The sequence below is a fragment of the Sus scrofa genome, chromosome 7 (genome assembly GCF_000003025.6).
Source record: "Sus scrofa isolate TJ Tabasco breed Duroc chromosome 7, Sscrofa11.1, whole genome shotgun sequence".
Lineage (NCBI taxonomy): Eukaryota > Metazoa > Chordata > Mammalia > Artiodactyla > Suidae > Sus > Sus scrofa.
The window spans coordinates 54,465,181-54,482,105 of record NC_010449.5 but is presented as its reverse complement, the minus strand read 5'-3'; the positions used below and the strand labels follow the sequence as shown (position 1 = coordinate 54,482,105).

Below are 16,925 nucleotides of genomic sequence, written 5' to 3'. Positions count from 1 at the left end.
CCCAGGAGTGCCTCAAGTACAGACTGTCATGTGGCTGTGGCTGGGGAGTATTCAGTTCCCTCAAAGTCCAGAGAAAGTGACATTACCAGTTCCGCGTTACAGAGGAAGCAACTGAAGTTAAGTCACTTGACTGAGATGCAAACCACTGGGGGGGTTGGGGAGGAGCTGGAACGTGGAAGCCAGCCAGTGGGGATGCCGTTCTGGTTCTTTCCACAGGTGAAGCAGGGTCCCTGTGGGAGGTGCTCACCTTTGACCACGACCTCCAGGGTGGCCTCGCTGTCCTCGATGCCGTGCATCACCTCGCAGCGATAGATCCCAGAGTCATTGGAGCGCAGGTTCTGGATTTCCAGGGTGGCGTCGCTGGGGATGGCCGGGTAGTTGGGCAGCGTGACCCTGTCCTGGTAGGCACTGTTGACACGCACCTGCCCTTCCGTGGCCACCAGGAGCACCACCTCCTTCTCCTTGGAAACGCGGCTCCACTTGATTCTCGGGGCGAGGGGGGCGGTGGAGGGGGCGGTGGTCACGGGGTGCATGGGGTCGATGAAGTAGCAGGGGATGGTGAGGGAGCCCCCCAGGAGGACCCGCAGCGGGGACGGTTGGGGGATGCTGACACTCAGCGAGTTGTCAGGCTCTGTGAGGGAGAGACGTGCGGGAGACAGGCCTGTTAGTGCCCAGACAGGCCCACCCAGCCTCCCTGTCAGTCCTTCTGAAAGTGACGAGGCCCCATGAGCATGTTTGTGTCCATGCTGAGGGAAGCTCCTGTGCTACATGGAATTCCCTCTCCAGAGCAGTTTCCTTAAGATCCCTGGTCTCTTGGCCTCAAGACAGGAACTGCGGAGGCAGAAGGGGATGCAGAGGAGGGCAGGTGGACCTTCAGAGGTGGGACCACCTCTCTGTTTCTCAAACTAGGACTGAAAAGTCAGCCAAGGGCTGAAAAGTCATAGGATCAAGAGGATCTGTCTTTCTGGAAGGATGGCAAAAAACTATTTGGGGTTATCAAAAATTACTATGGGGAAGAAAAAAAAATACACACACCTTTTAAAGCTCAGATACAAAAATGTCAAAGGTGGGAGTTCCCACTGTGGCTCAACAGAAATGAACCAGACTGGTATCATCCATAAGGATATGGGTGGGATCCTTGGCCTGGCTCAGTGGGGTAAGGATCTGGTGTTGCCATGAGCTGCAGTGTAAGTCACAGACACGGCTTGGATCCTGCGTTGCTGTGGCTGTGGGGTAGGCCAGCAGCTGCAGCTCGGATTCAAGTCCTAGCCTGGGAACTTCCATATGCTGCAGGTGTGGCCCTAAAAAAAAAAAAAAAAAAAAAAAAAAGCTGTCAAAGCTGTGTCCCACTCAAGAAGGTCTGTTTCTGGCTCTATCCAGATCTTGCAGAAGGACAAGTCATTCTCTTCTGCTGGTGGGGGAATCAGGAATCTGGCTGGAGAAGCATCCGAGAAGATCAGACATTTAAATCAGCAAAGAGTCAGTCCGTCGGGGGGTGGGGTTGGGATATGATTAGATTCCAGGAAAAATCATGCAGACTATTGATAGGGAAGCTGGAGAATGTTTGCCAACCCTATCAGAAGGCAAAAACCTTCCTGGAATGGGAAAGAAAGAGCCTTTGAAAAAAAGAGCCACATTCATGGAGAGTTATACACTTATTGAAGCTTTTTTTCTTTTCTTTTTTTTCCCAGGAGAGGTTGCTGGCTGAAAATAAAAATGTTTCAGATATTTGTGGGTGGTAGATACACAGCATGGCAGAGAAGGGGGGACCAGCAATGCTGGGGGTCCAGTCCTAACCTTTAGATGTGCTGGGCTGGCACCACCAGGCCCTTTCACAGAGATCTCCCTCTGATGGTCAGTCCTAGCACACACACAGCGTGGTTTTAGGGGCGGCGGTTCTCCAGAGACAGCTGACAGTGACAGCAGTGCCCGGTTCTGCCGTTTTTAAAGCTTTCAACCAACTCTCGTGAATGGACTGGCCTGTGGGCAACGAGCTCCCGGGAACAGCCCAGAGCAAGCGTACAAATGGAGACCCAAAGACCTTATGTCTAAATATTTAAAAGTTATAAACCAAGCCAACGGCGTGTTAAATAAAATATGTTCTATCTTCTTGTTTGACAATGATACCTTTCAAAATGAAAAGCCTGATTCAAATGTAGAATTCTTGGATTCCCGAGCGTTTTGCATGGGGATGTGGTGGCCAAGTCGGACCAGAGGGAATCAGGGCCCCTTTTCTTCCCATCGTGGCTCTGCTCTGTGAGGTGTCTGTGTTTATCCCAGGCCTCTCATCCCAGCCCTGTCCGCGCTCAAACAGCCGCCACTTTACCACACCCTCAGCCTAAGGGCAGCCCACCCCAGAGACGTGGTCCTTCCAAGAGAGGATGGACCCAGAGGAGAGACCCATGCAACCCTGGGAGTCACTTGAGTCCAACTGGACAGAGAATTCTGGACGTTCTGGGTACTCAGAGGGAGCACAGATCTGCGTGAACACCTCTCACTGGCCCTATGGATTCCTCATCCTTTCGGGAGCATGGAGCGGCAGGAGGATCAGAAGGGACTCCTCCCAAGGGATGGCAAACCAGAGCACACCAGGACCAGCAGTGCCAGGTTTGGTCCCCGGGCCCCAGAGTCCAGTCCTCGGTGCCTGCTGGGTAAAGGACACACGTCAGGGAATGTCCTTACCAGAAACTTCTACTGAGATGGCTGCAGCGATGACCCTCAGAGTCACAAACACCAAGAGTAAAGTGGTCATAGTTCACCTGGGAGAGAAGAGGCAGACGTGTTATTTGGAGGTTCAGAGACGGTGAGGTTGAGGTCACAGGTCACATAACAAGTGTGATCAACTCCATGCTCCCCTGGATCTGAAATCAGATCAAACTGAGAAAGAGACAAGAAGATATTGAGAGATATCTTCCTCAAGAAGCCCCTCCTCAGAGTTCCCATTGTGGCTCAGCGGTAATGAACCCGACTAGTATCCATGAGAATGTGGATTCTATTCTGGCATTGCTCAGTGGGTTAAGGATCTGGTGTTGCCGTGAACTGTGGTGTAGGTCAAAGATGGGTCTTGGATCCTGCATTGCTGTGGCTGTGGTGTAGGCTGCAGCTGCCCCTCTGATTTGAATCCTAGCCTGGGAACTTCCATATGCTTTTTAGGTGTGGCCCTAAAAAGCAAAAAAAAAAAAAAAAAAAAGAAGCCCTTCCTCACAAAACCTTCATGGATTTCTCAGTCTAGTGATAGGTGTCAAGCTGGAAACCTCTTCCTACATTTTCCAGGGAACCCCTCACCTGACCAGCAAAGACTCATCCTTAGGGATATCTGCAATGGTTTGATTTTGTGTGTCAACTTGATTGGGCCAAGGTGTGCTCAAATATGTGGTCAAATGTTATTCTGGGTGTGTCGGTGAGGGTGTCTGGGACGAGATTAACACTGAAATTGGGAGACTGAACATAGAAGATTGCTCTGCTGAGGTGGGTGGGCCTCACCCAATAGGTTGAAGGCCAGAGTATTACAAAAAGGCTAAACTTCTCAAATAAGAGATAATTCAGGAGGTCCCATTGTGAAGCAGCAGAAACCAACCCGACTAGTATCCATGAGGATAGGGGTTCAGATCCCTGGCCTCACTCAGTGGGTTAAGAATTGGGCGTTGCCGTGAGCTGTGGTGTAGACTGACTGCTGTAGCTCCCATTTGATCTCTAGCCTGGTAACTTCCATATGCTGTGGGTGTGGCCCTAATAAGAAAACAAGCAAAAAAAAAAAAAAAAAAAAAAAAGAAGAAAGAAAGAAAAAAGAGAGATGATTCTTCTGTCTGATGACCTTCAAACTGCCTTTAGACTTGAACTGAAGGATTGGTTCTTCTGGGTCTCAAGCCTTCAGACTCAGGCTGGAACCATATCCTGCCTCTCCTGGGTCTCTAGCTTACAACCACGTGAGCCGGTTCCTTATACTAAATTTCTTTTCGCATGTACATGCACATTCAATGCTTCTATTACTCTGGAGAACCCTGACTAATGTAATAGTCCGCCCAGCTCGGAAAAGTGACACAAGTTCCCCAAGCTCCCTGATAAAATCTGGACCTGCCACCAACTCCAAATGTAGGAATTTTGTGTGTGTTAGAATGGAGAATGCTGTGAGGTTTGCCAAACAATTTAGGGGCCTGACTTAAGTCCAGGGAGCTGTGAGATAGACAAATAATGTGGGACAGAAACAAGAGCCCAGGACCTCTGCAGCCCTCATGCTGGCCTGAACATTAACTTCATGTGAATTAGAGAAAGAAGTTTTCCTTATTGGCGTCTGCTCGAAAAGTGCTAGGCTAAGTATACTAATCTGTTGAGGTCCCATCGTGGCGCAGTGGAAACAAATCTGACTAGGAACCATGAGATTGTGGGTTCGATCCCTGGCCTCGCTCAGTGGGTTAAAGAGCCGGTGTTGCCGTGAGCTGTGGCGTAGGTTGCAGGCGCGGCTCGGATCTGGCATTTCTGTGGCTGTGGTGTAGGGTGGCAGCTGTAGCTCCGATTTGACCCCTAGTCTGAGAACCTCCATATGCCATGGGTGCGGCCCTGGAAAAGACAAAAAGCCAAAAAAAAAAAAAAAATACATAGGTATACTTATCTGTGACAATGACAGGTAAAGGACATCACCTACACAATTGGGACCCTTACTCCAAGTGGGCTAGTGTACGTAGACTCCAAAAAAGAAGAACCCATTGGAATTTATAGGAGATAAACCGGAGCGGAGGTTCTTGGCCTTGGCTGCACATTGAAGTTACCTAGGCTTCAGCCTGGATTCCAGGTGCTTTAACAGCTCCCGAGATGGTTCTAATGTGCAGCCAGGACAGGATCCCACTGGCTCGAGGGTGTGCAGGTCACCCTGCAGACACCTGTGACTTGTGCCCCATGACACATGCCTGAGGATGTTTACTGAGTTGCTGTGTTGATAGACCTGCACTGGAGCCTTTCTTGGCCTCCTCCCAGCCTGTGAGCCTTTAGTCTTGGTTTAAGAACTGTTTGCACCACAGATGAGCCGAAGGGTGGAGTTAGGAAGCCTGCGACTAAAGACAAGAAGAGAGCTTGGAGAAGTTCCTGCTATGACTCCGTGGGAATGAATCTGACTAGCATCCATGAGGATGCAGGTTCGATCCCTGGCCTCACTCAGTGGGTTAAGGATCTGGTGTTGCCGTGAGCTGTGGTGTAGGTCACAGACAGGGCTTGGATCCCAACTTGTTCTGGCTGTGGTGTAGGCTGGCAGCTGCAGCTCTGATTTGACCCCTAACCTGGGAACCTCCATATGCCAAGGGTGTGGCCCTAAAAAGACAAAAACAAAAAACAAAAACCACAAAAAAAAAAACCAGAACAAAACCCAACAAAAAACCCCAACCCGACCGACCTGACCTTGACTCTGTCAGTGTCGGGCAGCCCAGCAGGCGTCGCTGTTGGCTCAGTGACCATCAGCTGGGGCTGGATGGCACAGAGGCTGAGGGGGGCTCCCTCAGTTCCCAAGAATGTGTGTGGGTGGGAGGGGCAGGGTCCACAACCCTGAGGACACTTGGGGTGACCCCAGTTTGTTCTCTGAGTGATCTTTGCACAGCTAAGCTCCATTCCCTCCACTTCTGGACGGAATAAAGGGCTGCCTGGGTGGGCCCTGCTGGGGCCCAGATATGGACGTGGAGGCTCAGGACACACAGGAAGCCTGGAAAATCCCAAAGACCTAAGAAGCAGCCCTTTGCTTTTCCTGAGACGCTGCTTTCCAAAAAAATAAAGTAAATAAAACCACCTCTGGAGCGCCAGCTGCTGGCGTGTGAGGAGCCTCTGAGCTGTGGCTCTTTTTCAGGCCCAGTGTGACCAGAAAATGGTCCCCTGGAGGCTAAAGGGTCAAGGGTCCCCTCCACTGCGGGGAGGGGGCTGGACTCACGGGCGGCTCCCTTCCCAGAGCCTCAGGGAAACTGTGTCCAGACACAAGGCTGGCCTGTTCTTCTCCCCTCAGAACACCCTTCATGGGGAAGGTTTGTGTGTGTTTTTGGAGTTGTGTTTCTCGTCTCCCTCTCCGAACAAGCTGGACATTGTCCGGGATGCGGTGGTTCAGTGCGGGCCTCGCCAGGAATGACAAGGGTAGGGAGTGGGCAGGGGGCGGAGTGTGGGCAAACTCATTTTCTTTCTTTTTTTTTTCAAAGACAAACTTTGGGATAGAAATATCGCCATAAATATGCTCCTGTGTTTGTGTGTGTTTTCTCAGCTGTAAAGAAAATAGGGAGAAATTCCATTCTGTCTGGGTTCCAAGTGTCTCCTGGACTCACTGCACTCACTCTGCCAGCCCTGTCAACAGGGAGGCCTCTCTCTGTGGGGAGGAGTGAGGTGGTGGCAAGGGGACTGGGTGGCTGGGGCTCTGGGAGGGGCAAGGGGGTGTCTGAAACGAAGGGAAGAGCCTTTGGGGGAGCAGGCAGTGGGTGCTGGGAGAAGGTCGGGGTTGGGGAGTGGAGCTTCTGTGGGATCCGTGTGTGTCGGGAGCTGGGGTCCCCATCAAGGAACTGGCTCTTACAGCACCAATGAACCTTTCCACAGAAAAGAAAATCATGGACTTGGAGAATAGACTTGTGGTTGCCAAGGGGGAGGGGGAGGGAGTGGGAGGGCCTGGGAGCTTGGGGTTAACAGATACAAACTATTGCTCTTGGAATGAATGGATTTACAATGAGATCCTGCTGTGTAGCACTGAGAACTATGTCTAGATACTTACTTTGCAGCACGACAATGGGAGAGAAAATTATGTATACGTGTATGTGTAACTGGGTCCCCATGCTGCACAGTGGGAAACAAAAATAATTAAAAAAAATCATTAGGAGGCTTGATGGGGGAAAGGGAACTTGCTGGTGCTTTGAGCCTGAGCTGAGGCTGTGTATGTGTGTGTGAGAGAGAGAGCACGAGGGAGGGAAGACATTCATGGTTAAAGACAGTGAAACCTTCCACCTCCTTATCAGCTAGACTCTGTCCCATCGTTGCCAGCTCTGCTGGGACCTTGACTTTTATTCCATCAGATTATGAGCTTGAACGGGCTGCTCACAGGCTCGCCCTGAATTCCTGCTCCAGACCTGGGTCCAGGTTCTGGCTCAGCCTCCTCCTGCTTTAATAACCCAGCATGCACTTCCATGGCTGTTCCAGAGACGGAGTGAGAGAGAGAATGTGCCAGGCAGGCCCCCTCCTTCCGGAAGGTGGGGGCTGTGTCTCTGGCTTGGTACCCAGCCCAGGGGCTGGCACTCGGGGGGGATCCATCAGTGCCACTCTCTTCCTACCCGCCCTGGTGAGCCTCTCAGAACCTGGGGACCCGAAGAGTGTTGAATGGTTATATGGAGGCTTCTTGCCCTGGGATGAGGGTTGGACAACATGATTTCCATAAAGGATAACACCGTCTTTGTGTTTTATTTTTCTTTTTGCTTTTTAGGGCTGCACCTGTGGCATATGGAGGTTCCCAGGCTAGGGGTTGAATCAGAGCGGCAGCTGCTGGCCTACAGCACAGCCACAGCAATGCAGGATCCAAGCCTCGCCCATGACCTATGCCACAGCTCACGGCAATGCTGGATCCTTATCAAACCTGCATCCTCATGGATCCTTGCTGGGTTTGTTTCTGCTGTGCCACAAGGCGAACTGCCTTTTCTTTCTGCTTTGAGGGGGCTTACCAGCACGCTACTGGAGTTTCTAATACTAAATAAAGAAAAAGACCAGGGGAAGGGTAATGGGCACTGTTTCTAAGGAAGTCTTACTCTTCATTCATTGTGCTGTCCTGCATGAGTTCGGACGCTGACGCTGAAACCAACACCAGTTTGCCAGCCTGCGGGCAGGATGGGTCATCTCCATGTTCCAGTCCCAGGCCCAGCCCGACAGCCACGTTGGTGTGGACTCAGCACACATGGCTGGGTATGTGAACGTGTCTGCTCCTCTTCCCTGACCCTGCAGGGCTCCTGTATCCTCCACGAAGCCTCATCAGGCCCTGAGCCTCCGTTCTGCTCTCCCAGCTAGGGCTGCTTCTACAGCCACTTTGGCACTTAATTTTTCTCATATTGTTTTACACACATAATGAGGCTTGGCCTCATCATGCAGATTGTGACCTTAAGGTTAAAGTCAGGCCTTCAGTTAAAAAAAAAAAAAATCCTCCTACGTTAATTTACAGAGTTTGGGTGTGGTGGAGGGAACACCAAAAAAATGGCATTTGACACCTACTTGTTAAATGAATGGGTGGACGGTGGAATTTAGCTGACCAGTAAGATTTGCCAATACCCAAGTGACTCTGTGTTGTGACTTAGGTCCTGGGGAGAGATTCGAAGGGAGCAAGGTCAGCCATTCCCCCAACCACCAGCATGTCACTTAATTGCAGGCTCGAGCAGTCAGTGCATAAGCGGTGGCATATTCACTTGAGATGGGTGTTTTAAACTCTTCGTACTGTTCTGTGATAATCGGCAGGAAAAAAGAGTCTGAAAGAGAATGGATGTGTGGACCTGTATAGCTGAATCGCTTTGTTGTACAGCAGAAATCATCACAACCCTGTAAACCAACCATACTTCACTAAAACTGACCCCCGCCCCCCAAAAAAAACCCAGCGTTGGGAAAGGGGCAAGGATCCTACCCCAAGGACATTTTTGGCCAGAGTGACCCCAACTGCAGCTGCTGATTTTCTTTTTTTTTTTCTTTTTCTTTTTTTTTAATATTTTTAAAAATTTTCCCACTGTACAGCAAGGGGGTCAGGTTATCCTTACATGTATACATTACAATTAGCTAATTTTCTATATATTATAAACAGACCCAGTGGGAGGGTGTGCAAAGGGGGAGCCAAGAAACTGATTCCAGGGGAACTCTCGTAAGCCCTCGGTTTTCCCACATGCAAATTGGAATCAGAATGCAGGCTTCACCCCAGGAACACCGTGAAGGTTTTTTTTCATAGATGCTAATACTCTTTCCGTATTTCCTCCTCTTCCTCCTCTCTCCCTTTTCCTTATTCTCTCTCCATCTATGTCTTTTTCCATATAGCTGATTTCCTAATTCCTATTTTATTACTTGCTCTGTCACCAGTGAAGCATATTAAATCCTGCAACTGTCTTCCTGCTTTCAGGAGAATTAAGGGGGATCACTGAAAAAGGCTGCTGGCAGTGGGGTGGGGTGCTGGAGAGGGACCTTTCAAGCCCACGGTTTTGTCTAGGATTGGCCTTGAGCAGTGCTGTGCTAAGACAGAGGGGCATAGTGAAGTGGGGAGGAATGGTTTTCCTCTGAGTTGCTTATAGTCTAGGGAATGGAGATAAACCTATACCCAGAGATAGCAGATATGAGTGACTGGGTGCTGGATCCTAACCTTGACCCTCTGCCTAGAATGACCACGTGACCCCAAGCCTCAGGTTTTCCATCTCTGATGTGGGGCAGGGTGGGAGAATTGGCCCTGGAGACCTCTGGGATTTTATTTTATTTTATGTATTTATTTGTCTTTTTGCTATTTCTTGGGCCACTCCTGCGGCATATGGAGGTTCCCAGGCTAGGGGTCAAATCGGAGCTGCAGCCGCCGGCCTACGCCAGAGCCACAGCAACGCGGGATCCGAGCCGTGTCTGCAACCTACACCACAGCTCACGGCAACGCCGGATCGTTAACCCACTGAGCAAGGGCAGGGACCAAACCCGCAACCTCATGGTTCCTAGTCGGATTCGTTAACCACTGAGCCACGACAGGAACTTCTCTCTGGGATTTTAAATGCCAGCTCCACATAGTGTAGAAGAGAGACTCATTTGATTCAGCGTCAGGGTGAGTCACATCTCACTCATCACAGCCTCCCCATATTAGGGACCAGCTCATCTCTCGCTTGTTCTGCTCCTGCACCAGGTCAGCTTTTTTCTCTAAGGAGGTTCAAGCCCACTTGGAAAGATGTCCTCCGTGCCCTTGATGTGCTGGGCAAGAAGCGATGGAGGGATGCAAAGAGGGGAGCTGTGAGGTTGTGAGTGTCCTGCCTGAGTCTCAGAGGAGTCAGGAGAGGCTGTAAGGAGAAGAGCAAAGCTCAGGTGGAGGAATTGGGAGGAAAACAAGGAAATCAAGAAATGACTCAGGTCCAGAAGGTGTCACACCTCCCGTCTCGGCACCCTCTGCTAATGCGGCCGTGGGCTTGTCTCCTCAGCTTGGGTCTGGCCCTGCCCTGTTCCTTCTCTCCTTTTGCTCACACAGGTTGTTCCTTCCAGAAGATTCTACATCTGTAGAACAACTCTACATCTGACCTAATCATAGCCTTCTCTAAACGCAGTGCAAATGGTACCTCCCGGGAACTTGCAGATACCCTGACCTGAAACCATCTCCTTTCTGCTCATGTGCTTTGTCATTCCTTGCTCTTGCTGCCAACGAACTAATGAACACATTTTAGCTTGTGACTTCTCTCCCATCACTGTTTTAAACCACCGCCCTCAGGAAACAGTGCACATCTGACATCCAGAATCAGCTTACACAGTGGTTTCATGGACAATCTAAAGGCTACCTATATACAGGCCTCCTATGTTCCAGGAATTCTGCTCTGATCACAATGGTACATAATGCCATGCTTCAAACCACCTTTCAGCGATGGGTACTGTTAGCCTCACTTCGCAGATGAGACGACCCCTCAGCTGAAGAAACTTGCCCCAAATCACACAAACAGTAAGGATTGAGTCTGGCTTGGAACCCAGGTCTTAGGGCTCTAAATTCTACGTTTTTTTTCCCCTCAACATTTCCAGTCCCTCCATAGTCATTAATTTTACTCATTCACTCCATTCTCCAGTCAACATACATATTTCAAGTAAGGGGAAGATGGCGGATGTTCTCACTGAATTTCAGATCCAAGGGCGTTAGGGGTTGGTAGAGGGTAAAACGAATCCCTAATTCATAAAAGAGGGAAATCCAACATCTCCTCCAGCTCTGCCCAGGACTACATAGCACCTAGAATATGGGCAGCGCTGGGGTGGGAGGATCTTGACAGTGATTAACACAGCGTCCCGTCTGGAGGAGATGAATTCCCAAATGAGAGTCCTGATGCATTCTTGGAGCCCCCACCAGCAGGGAGGAACCTGGTCAGATCTCTGAGTCCTGGCTTTCCCTGTGCCCCAGAAGCCCAACAGGGGACGGGCCCTGCAGCCCCACACAGCAGCTCTGCTCCAAAGTCCTTCAGGAAATTTGCCAGAGGGCTCAAACAAAGATGGCACTACTACACAAATCCACTTCTGCTCCGCAGGGCTTCAGGCAGTCTTTGCTAACTTCCTTTCAGGGGTTTTCAGAACTTTTTTTTCTTTTTGAGGGCCACACCCATGGCATATGGAAAGTCCCAGGCTAGGGGGTGAATCAGAGCTGCATCTGCCAGCCTATACCACAGCCACAGCAACATGGGATCCAAACCACGTCTGGGACTTACACCAATGCTCATGGCAATGCCGCATCCCTAACCCACTGAGTGAGGCCGGGGATTGAACCCACATGGTATTAATTGGGTTTGTTACTGCTGAGCTACGATAGGAACTCCCAAGTTTTTAAACAGAGCTCCAATCAAGTCATTTCTGAATGAATGAACCAAGTCTTGGCCAGTATCTGCAAAGGCACGAACATCACTAGCTCATGAGTAATTGGTCTCCTATCAGCCAGCTCACCAGAAAAGTCAGTAGAGTGCTCCCTTGGGCTGGGTCTTCTGGACCTTTCTGATGTCCCACCCTGCCATGTGAGGACCCTTGCCATCAGCAGCTGGAAGAGCTGGCCAACTCCCTGCAGGGAGAGGTGAGTCAAGGGAAGGAAGCCGCTTCTGAAGTGCAGCCCAGTGAGCCATCTCTGCCAATGACACTCTGTGGCCAAACTCAATGTCCCTACCAGGGGCCAGGAGGATGCTGGTCCCAAGCAAAAACAGCGCTGGCCTTTGTCTGCTGAAGGCCTGTGTGGGCTTTAAGGGCCCTGCCTGCGGAGGTAGATGATGGGCATCATGGGAAACTGGAAGGAGAAGACCCTGGTTCAGGGCATGGAGCACGGAAAATACTTTTGAAAACATCATTGCTCCTCTCTAGGGTCTTTCCATCTTGATTCCTTCTGATAAAAGTCCTTCTAGTAAAAAAGGCCCTGGATCTATTATGACAGAGATAGGCTGTTTTTCATCTTCTCTCTGGGGTCCACTTTGAACCCGGGATCTATGCAATTTCTGGAGATGGCCTCTTGGTTTCCTGGGAGACCATATGGTATAGGAGAGGGTGGGTACTTAAATTACAACCATTCATCCCTTGGACCCATCACTTGCTATCGGGGTGAACTTAGGGAAATGTCTTGGCAGCTCTGGCTGGAATATCCATGAACGAGGCCTCTTGAAATTGCTGACTTCCAGTTAGGAGGAGGGGCAGAGGAAGCTGATTCCCACAACAGATTGCTCTGAACTTGTCATTTCCTCTAAATCATTGAACAGAAGTCCTTATGTCCCCTGGGTAGTATGATCCTATGGTGGGGGAATGGCAGGAGGAATTGGGGGGAAGGAAGCTTGTATCACACTGGAATCTTTTTTTTTTTTTTTTTTTTTTTTGTCTTTCTAGAGCCGTACCTGTGGCATATGGAAGTTGCCAGGCTAGGGGTCTAATTGGTGCTGCGTCTGCGAACTACACCACAGCTCACAGCAACACTGGATCCTCAACCCACTGAGCGGGGCCAGAGATTGAACCAGCAACCTCATGATTCCTAGTCAGATTCATTTCCGCTGAGCCACGAAGGGAACTCCCCACACTGGAATCTTGAATGAGCCAGGGATGTTGAGCTCAGGTCAGAAGGAATGGCTAAAGCAAAAGGAACCTCAGCCCGTATTTCGGGGCAAAACAGGACGAATTCTTGGAGTAAAATCCAGCCCCTTTCAGCTTATGAAGGTGCTACATGATACACCACATCATGCCTCTATTCCCAACCACATTCTAGCTGTTTTCTGAATATTAAAAACTTGTTTCCTCCTAACAGTTTCTGTACCTGCTCGTCCTCCTTCCTGGTACACATTTCTGGATCTTTCCCTAGCTGATCACTTTTCATCATTCCAGCCTCAGTTCGAAGGTTCCTTCCCCGACCACTCTGTTCCCTCACCCCACCCAGCGCCTTCCTATCATGTCGCCCTATTATTGTTTGTTTATGTCATTATCATTGTTAGAAATCGTTGCTTTTTTCTGTTTGATTGTTTATTGTCTCCCCTACTAGAATATACATTCCATGAGGGGAGGGAATATTGCCTGCTTTGCTCACCACTATACTTCAGTTGCCTGGAACAGTGCCTGCCACATAGTAGGTGCTCACCAAATATCTGTTGAATGAACAAATGAATGGTGCTTCAAGAATGGGCTCTGTCCCTGCTGGATTAAGTTCGAGAATGGAAGGAGTGATAAGCTTAAGACTGGTCATAGCAGTCGAAAGTCAACTGATTTCAAAGCATTCTTGATTCCTCAGCTCCAGAACAGGCTAGAAACTCTATGAGGGAGGGTGACTCTGAGTGTGGCTTGCAGGAGCAGACACATGATCCCTGAAAAGACCTATTCACCTTCGTTTCCTGTGAGGAGAGGATCAGGGCTGGGCAGGATGGGCCTGGGGGCCATCAAGCAGGCAGTGGCAGGGGTGTGACTCAGGAGACAGCATCCAGAGAGAAAACAGAACTCAGAGCCATGTCTGCAAGCCTGAAGAAGGCTGCATTGCCAAGGGGCTGGGAGTGAGCCAAGTCCAGGAGCTGGGAAGGAAGACTGGCCATGATGCTGCTTCCTGGGGTAGGGTGGCTGCAGGCAAACCCAGCTCCGAAGTAAGTGACTGGCCCAGGGTGGGCACCCGAGGGAAGAATTCAGTTCAACGCTACGAACTTCCCCATTATCCCCACATATTTCCACCATCCACTGCAAATTCCCAGTAAAGCCAGTTTAAAGTGGAGAGGTTCACAGCAGGATTAGTGGTTCCTGATTCACTCGTCCACAGACATTGAGCTTCGCCCTGTTCTCTTTGTGGAAAAAAACCCGGTACTGGGGACCTGCCCCTTCCTGGTCTCAGTCTTCTGTTCCAGCCCGGCACTTGGAGGTTTTCTCTGCATTAATTTCAGACGTTGTGTAAATATCAGACCTGGGATGTTGGAAAGGAGGACCTTTCAGCCCAAACTTTCCATCGGGCACAAGCACCTTTCCTGGGGCAGGAATCTTGGGCCAAGAACTGAGTTCCCTCAATTTGGCGCTGACCACCAACCTGGCAGGACAGAGAGCTCCTTCCTGCAGGAATTTGGGAAGGGGCTGTGGGGCCCAGCATGACTCCTTGGTGGCCTCCCTGGGTGGGAATTGAGCCCAGGTTTCAAAAATGATCATCAGTAAATGTTTCGGGAAGTGGAGGGTCCTGGCCAGAAAGGGCCATCAGGCATTTGGAGCTACAGCCGAATTCCTGGGCCAGGTCCCTGGGATGCAGCTGAAAAGAAACAATGGGCATCTAGCCTGACCCCTTAAACTTGGGGGCAGATCATCAGGCTCTTGGAGTTTAGTCCTGGGGTCTAGTCAGGAGTAAGAAAGAAGATGGGCCATTTGGAATCAAACCCCATTCTTTTTTTTTTTTTTTTTTTTTTTGGTCTTTTTAGGGCCACACCCATGGCATATGGAGGTTCCCAGCCTAGGGGTCTAATCGGAGCTGCAGCTGCCGGCCTACACCACAGCCACAGCAACGCAGGATCCCTAACCCACTGAGCAAGGCCAGGGATCGAACCTGCAACCCCATGGTTCCTAGTCGGATTCGTTAACCACTGAGCCAGGACGGGAACTCCAAACCTCATTCTTTTGACTCTAGTTTGCACACTCTGATTCTAGGACTGGAAAGACTTCATAGAGAACGTCCACTTAGCTCCTTTTGGTTTGTGCTTCTCTTTGAGAGCCAAGGGGAGATGCAGACCTGGCTCCCAGAAGGTAATGTCTAAGCCCTTATTTGCCTGGGAGCCTTGGGCCATGCTGGATAGTCTACTGCTAACCGTGTGATCTACTGTGGGGTCTTGGGTCATGTGGTATCAACTTGACCTCTGGAGGGACTGGCGACTAAGACCAGCCATGTGGGTGGTCAGCCATGTCTACATCACCAACCCCCAGTGGAAACCCTGGATAGCCAGGCTCAGGTAAGCTTCTCTGGTTGGCAATACTCTGTGCCTGTTGTAACCCACTGCTGCTGGGAGAAGCAAGCATTGTCCATATACCTCTCTTGAGAGCACAACTGGACACGCATGCCTGATCTTTCTGGGGCCCTGCTCTGTGTGCCTCCTCCCTCTGCTGATTTTGAGCTGTATCCTTCTGCCATAATAAACTGCAACTGTGTGTATAGCAGCTTTGATGAGTTCCGTGAGTCCTAGTGAATTACCAGACCAGGAGGTGGTCTTGGAGATGTCCCGAAATGCCATCTCCAAGGACACTGGAGCTTGTCCTGCCGAGGGTGGCTCAGTTTGGGTTGAGTGGACAGTCCTTCGGTGACGCTGCTTTCCCTTCTTGGCGCATGTGCTCTGAAGAGCTGAGCATTCTTTTTTTGGCCCTCATGTGAAAGGAATAATTGCCTTTCATCTGGAAAAGTTCCGTGCACTTCTTGGCTCTCCTCCCTCCTTCGTTTCCTCTGTTGAACACCCACCATGTGGAAAACTTTGCAGCAGGTGCTCGGGGGGGATCCAAGGAAAGACCAGTGAGAATTTACCCCCCAGGCTCAACTGTGAGGGACAGGAGATGGGATGTGTGAAGAAATCCTACAATACAAGAGGGGAGCGTCATTCAATGAGAGGGCTCTGGGAGCCGAGAAGATGCAGACACCACTCCGGTTGTGGGAACCTGGGAGAGCGTGGAAGAAGATATGGCTTTTGAGCTGAGCCTTGCCAGATGGGGACACTATGGGCATAGAGAGGAGGGGAAAGGGCATTCTAGGAAGAAAGGATCGTCTGCACAAAGACATGAATAAAGGAGTAGCTTCAACTGATATAGAATCAAATCAAATTAAAAACAAAGCTGGGCTAGGTTCTGAAGAGCCTCCATTGGATTAGTGAGTTTGGCTTTATTCTGTAGGTGAGGAAGGGGCTCTCAGGGGTTAGGGAATGACCTGATCTCTAAAACAGGAGGAAACCACAGCCTCCACTCTATCTGCTGGCTGATTCCTGCTTTGAGACGTCTCCGTCCTGACCGAGTTCACCCTCTTCCATCATAGCAGGAACACGTGCTGCCTCCAGTGTTTGTCTGCTTCTGCAGGATGACTTTGCCCCCTGGGGGTGTACCCTGGGCTTGTCCATCCTTGGGTCTCCCTCATCGTAATTACTTCCTCTAAAAATGGCTGTGTATTGAAGATGGATCCCAGCCCAGCAGCAGTGTGGCCACACAAGTCACCTCCTAGGAGGACATTGTTACTAGTTCTATTTTAGAACGGAGGCTCAGGTGGCTAAAAAACTTACTGTAAATCCCACAGCCAGGGAGTGGCAGAGTCAGAATTCAAACCCAGATCAGATCAGTCTGACTCCAAAGCCAGTGCCTCTTCTTCTTCTTCTTCTTTTTTTTTTCTTTCCTCCCCTCAGGGCCGAACTAATGGCATATGGAAGTTCCCGGGCTAGGTGTAGAATTAGAGCTACAGCTGCTGGCCGATACCACAGCCACAGCAATGCAGGATCTGAGCTGCGTCTGTGACCTACACCACAGCTCATGGCAATGCTGGATCTTCAACCCACTAAGCGAGGCCAGGGATCGAACCTGTATCCTCATGGATTCCAGTTGGGTTCGTTAAGTGCTGAGCCACGAAGGGAACTTCCCCAAAGCCAATGCTCCTAACCACTTCCTTGCTTCCCATGCCCTTGTCAGGGATGGGGGTAGGTGCCAAGAATGGAGGTTTGTTCTCATCACCCAAAGGCCTTTGACAACCTGGGGTCTCAGCTTAAACACACAGGTTTGATGGGTAGACAGTTGTTGTG

At 50.3% G+C, this 16,925-nt stretch overlaps 1 protein-coding gene across 4 annotated transcripts in view; it reads right to left on the bottom strand.

Annotated features, from left to right (window-relative positions):
• ACAN (aggrecan) overlaps window positions 1-16,925 on the bottom strand; it is a 70,777-nt gene that overhangs the window by 38,501 nt on the left and 15,351 nt on the right. For 3 of the 4 annotated variants that reach the window (XM_021098297.1, XM_021098299.1, XM_021098298.1), the window contains exons 2-3: window positions 2,683-2,759; window positions 248-631 (exon numbers count right to left, since the gene is read on the bottom strand). In XM_021098297.1, the coding sequence (XP_020953956.1) occupies window positions 248-631; window positions 2,683-2,752 (454 nt within the window). In that variant the 5' untranslated portion in view covers window positions 2,753-2,759. Of the gene's footprint in view, window positions 1-247; window positions 632-2,682; window positions 2,760-16,925 lie in introns of those variants that run through there. The other variant, NM_001164652.1, reaches the window with a different exon arrangement.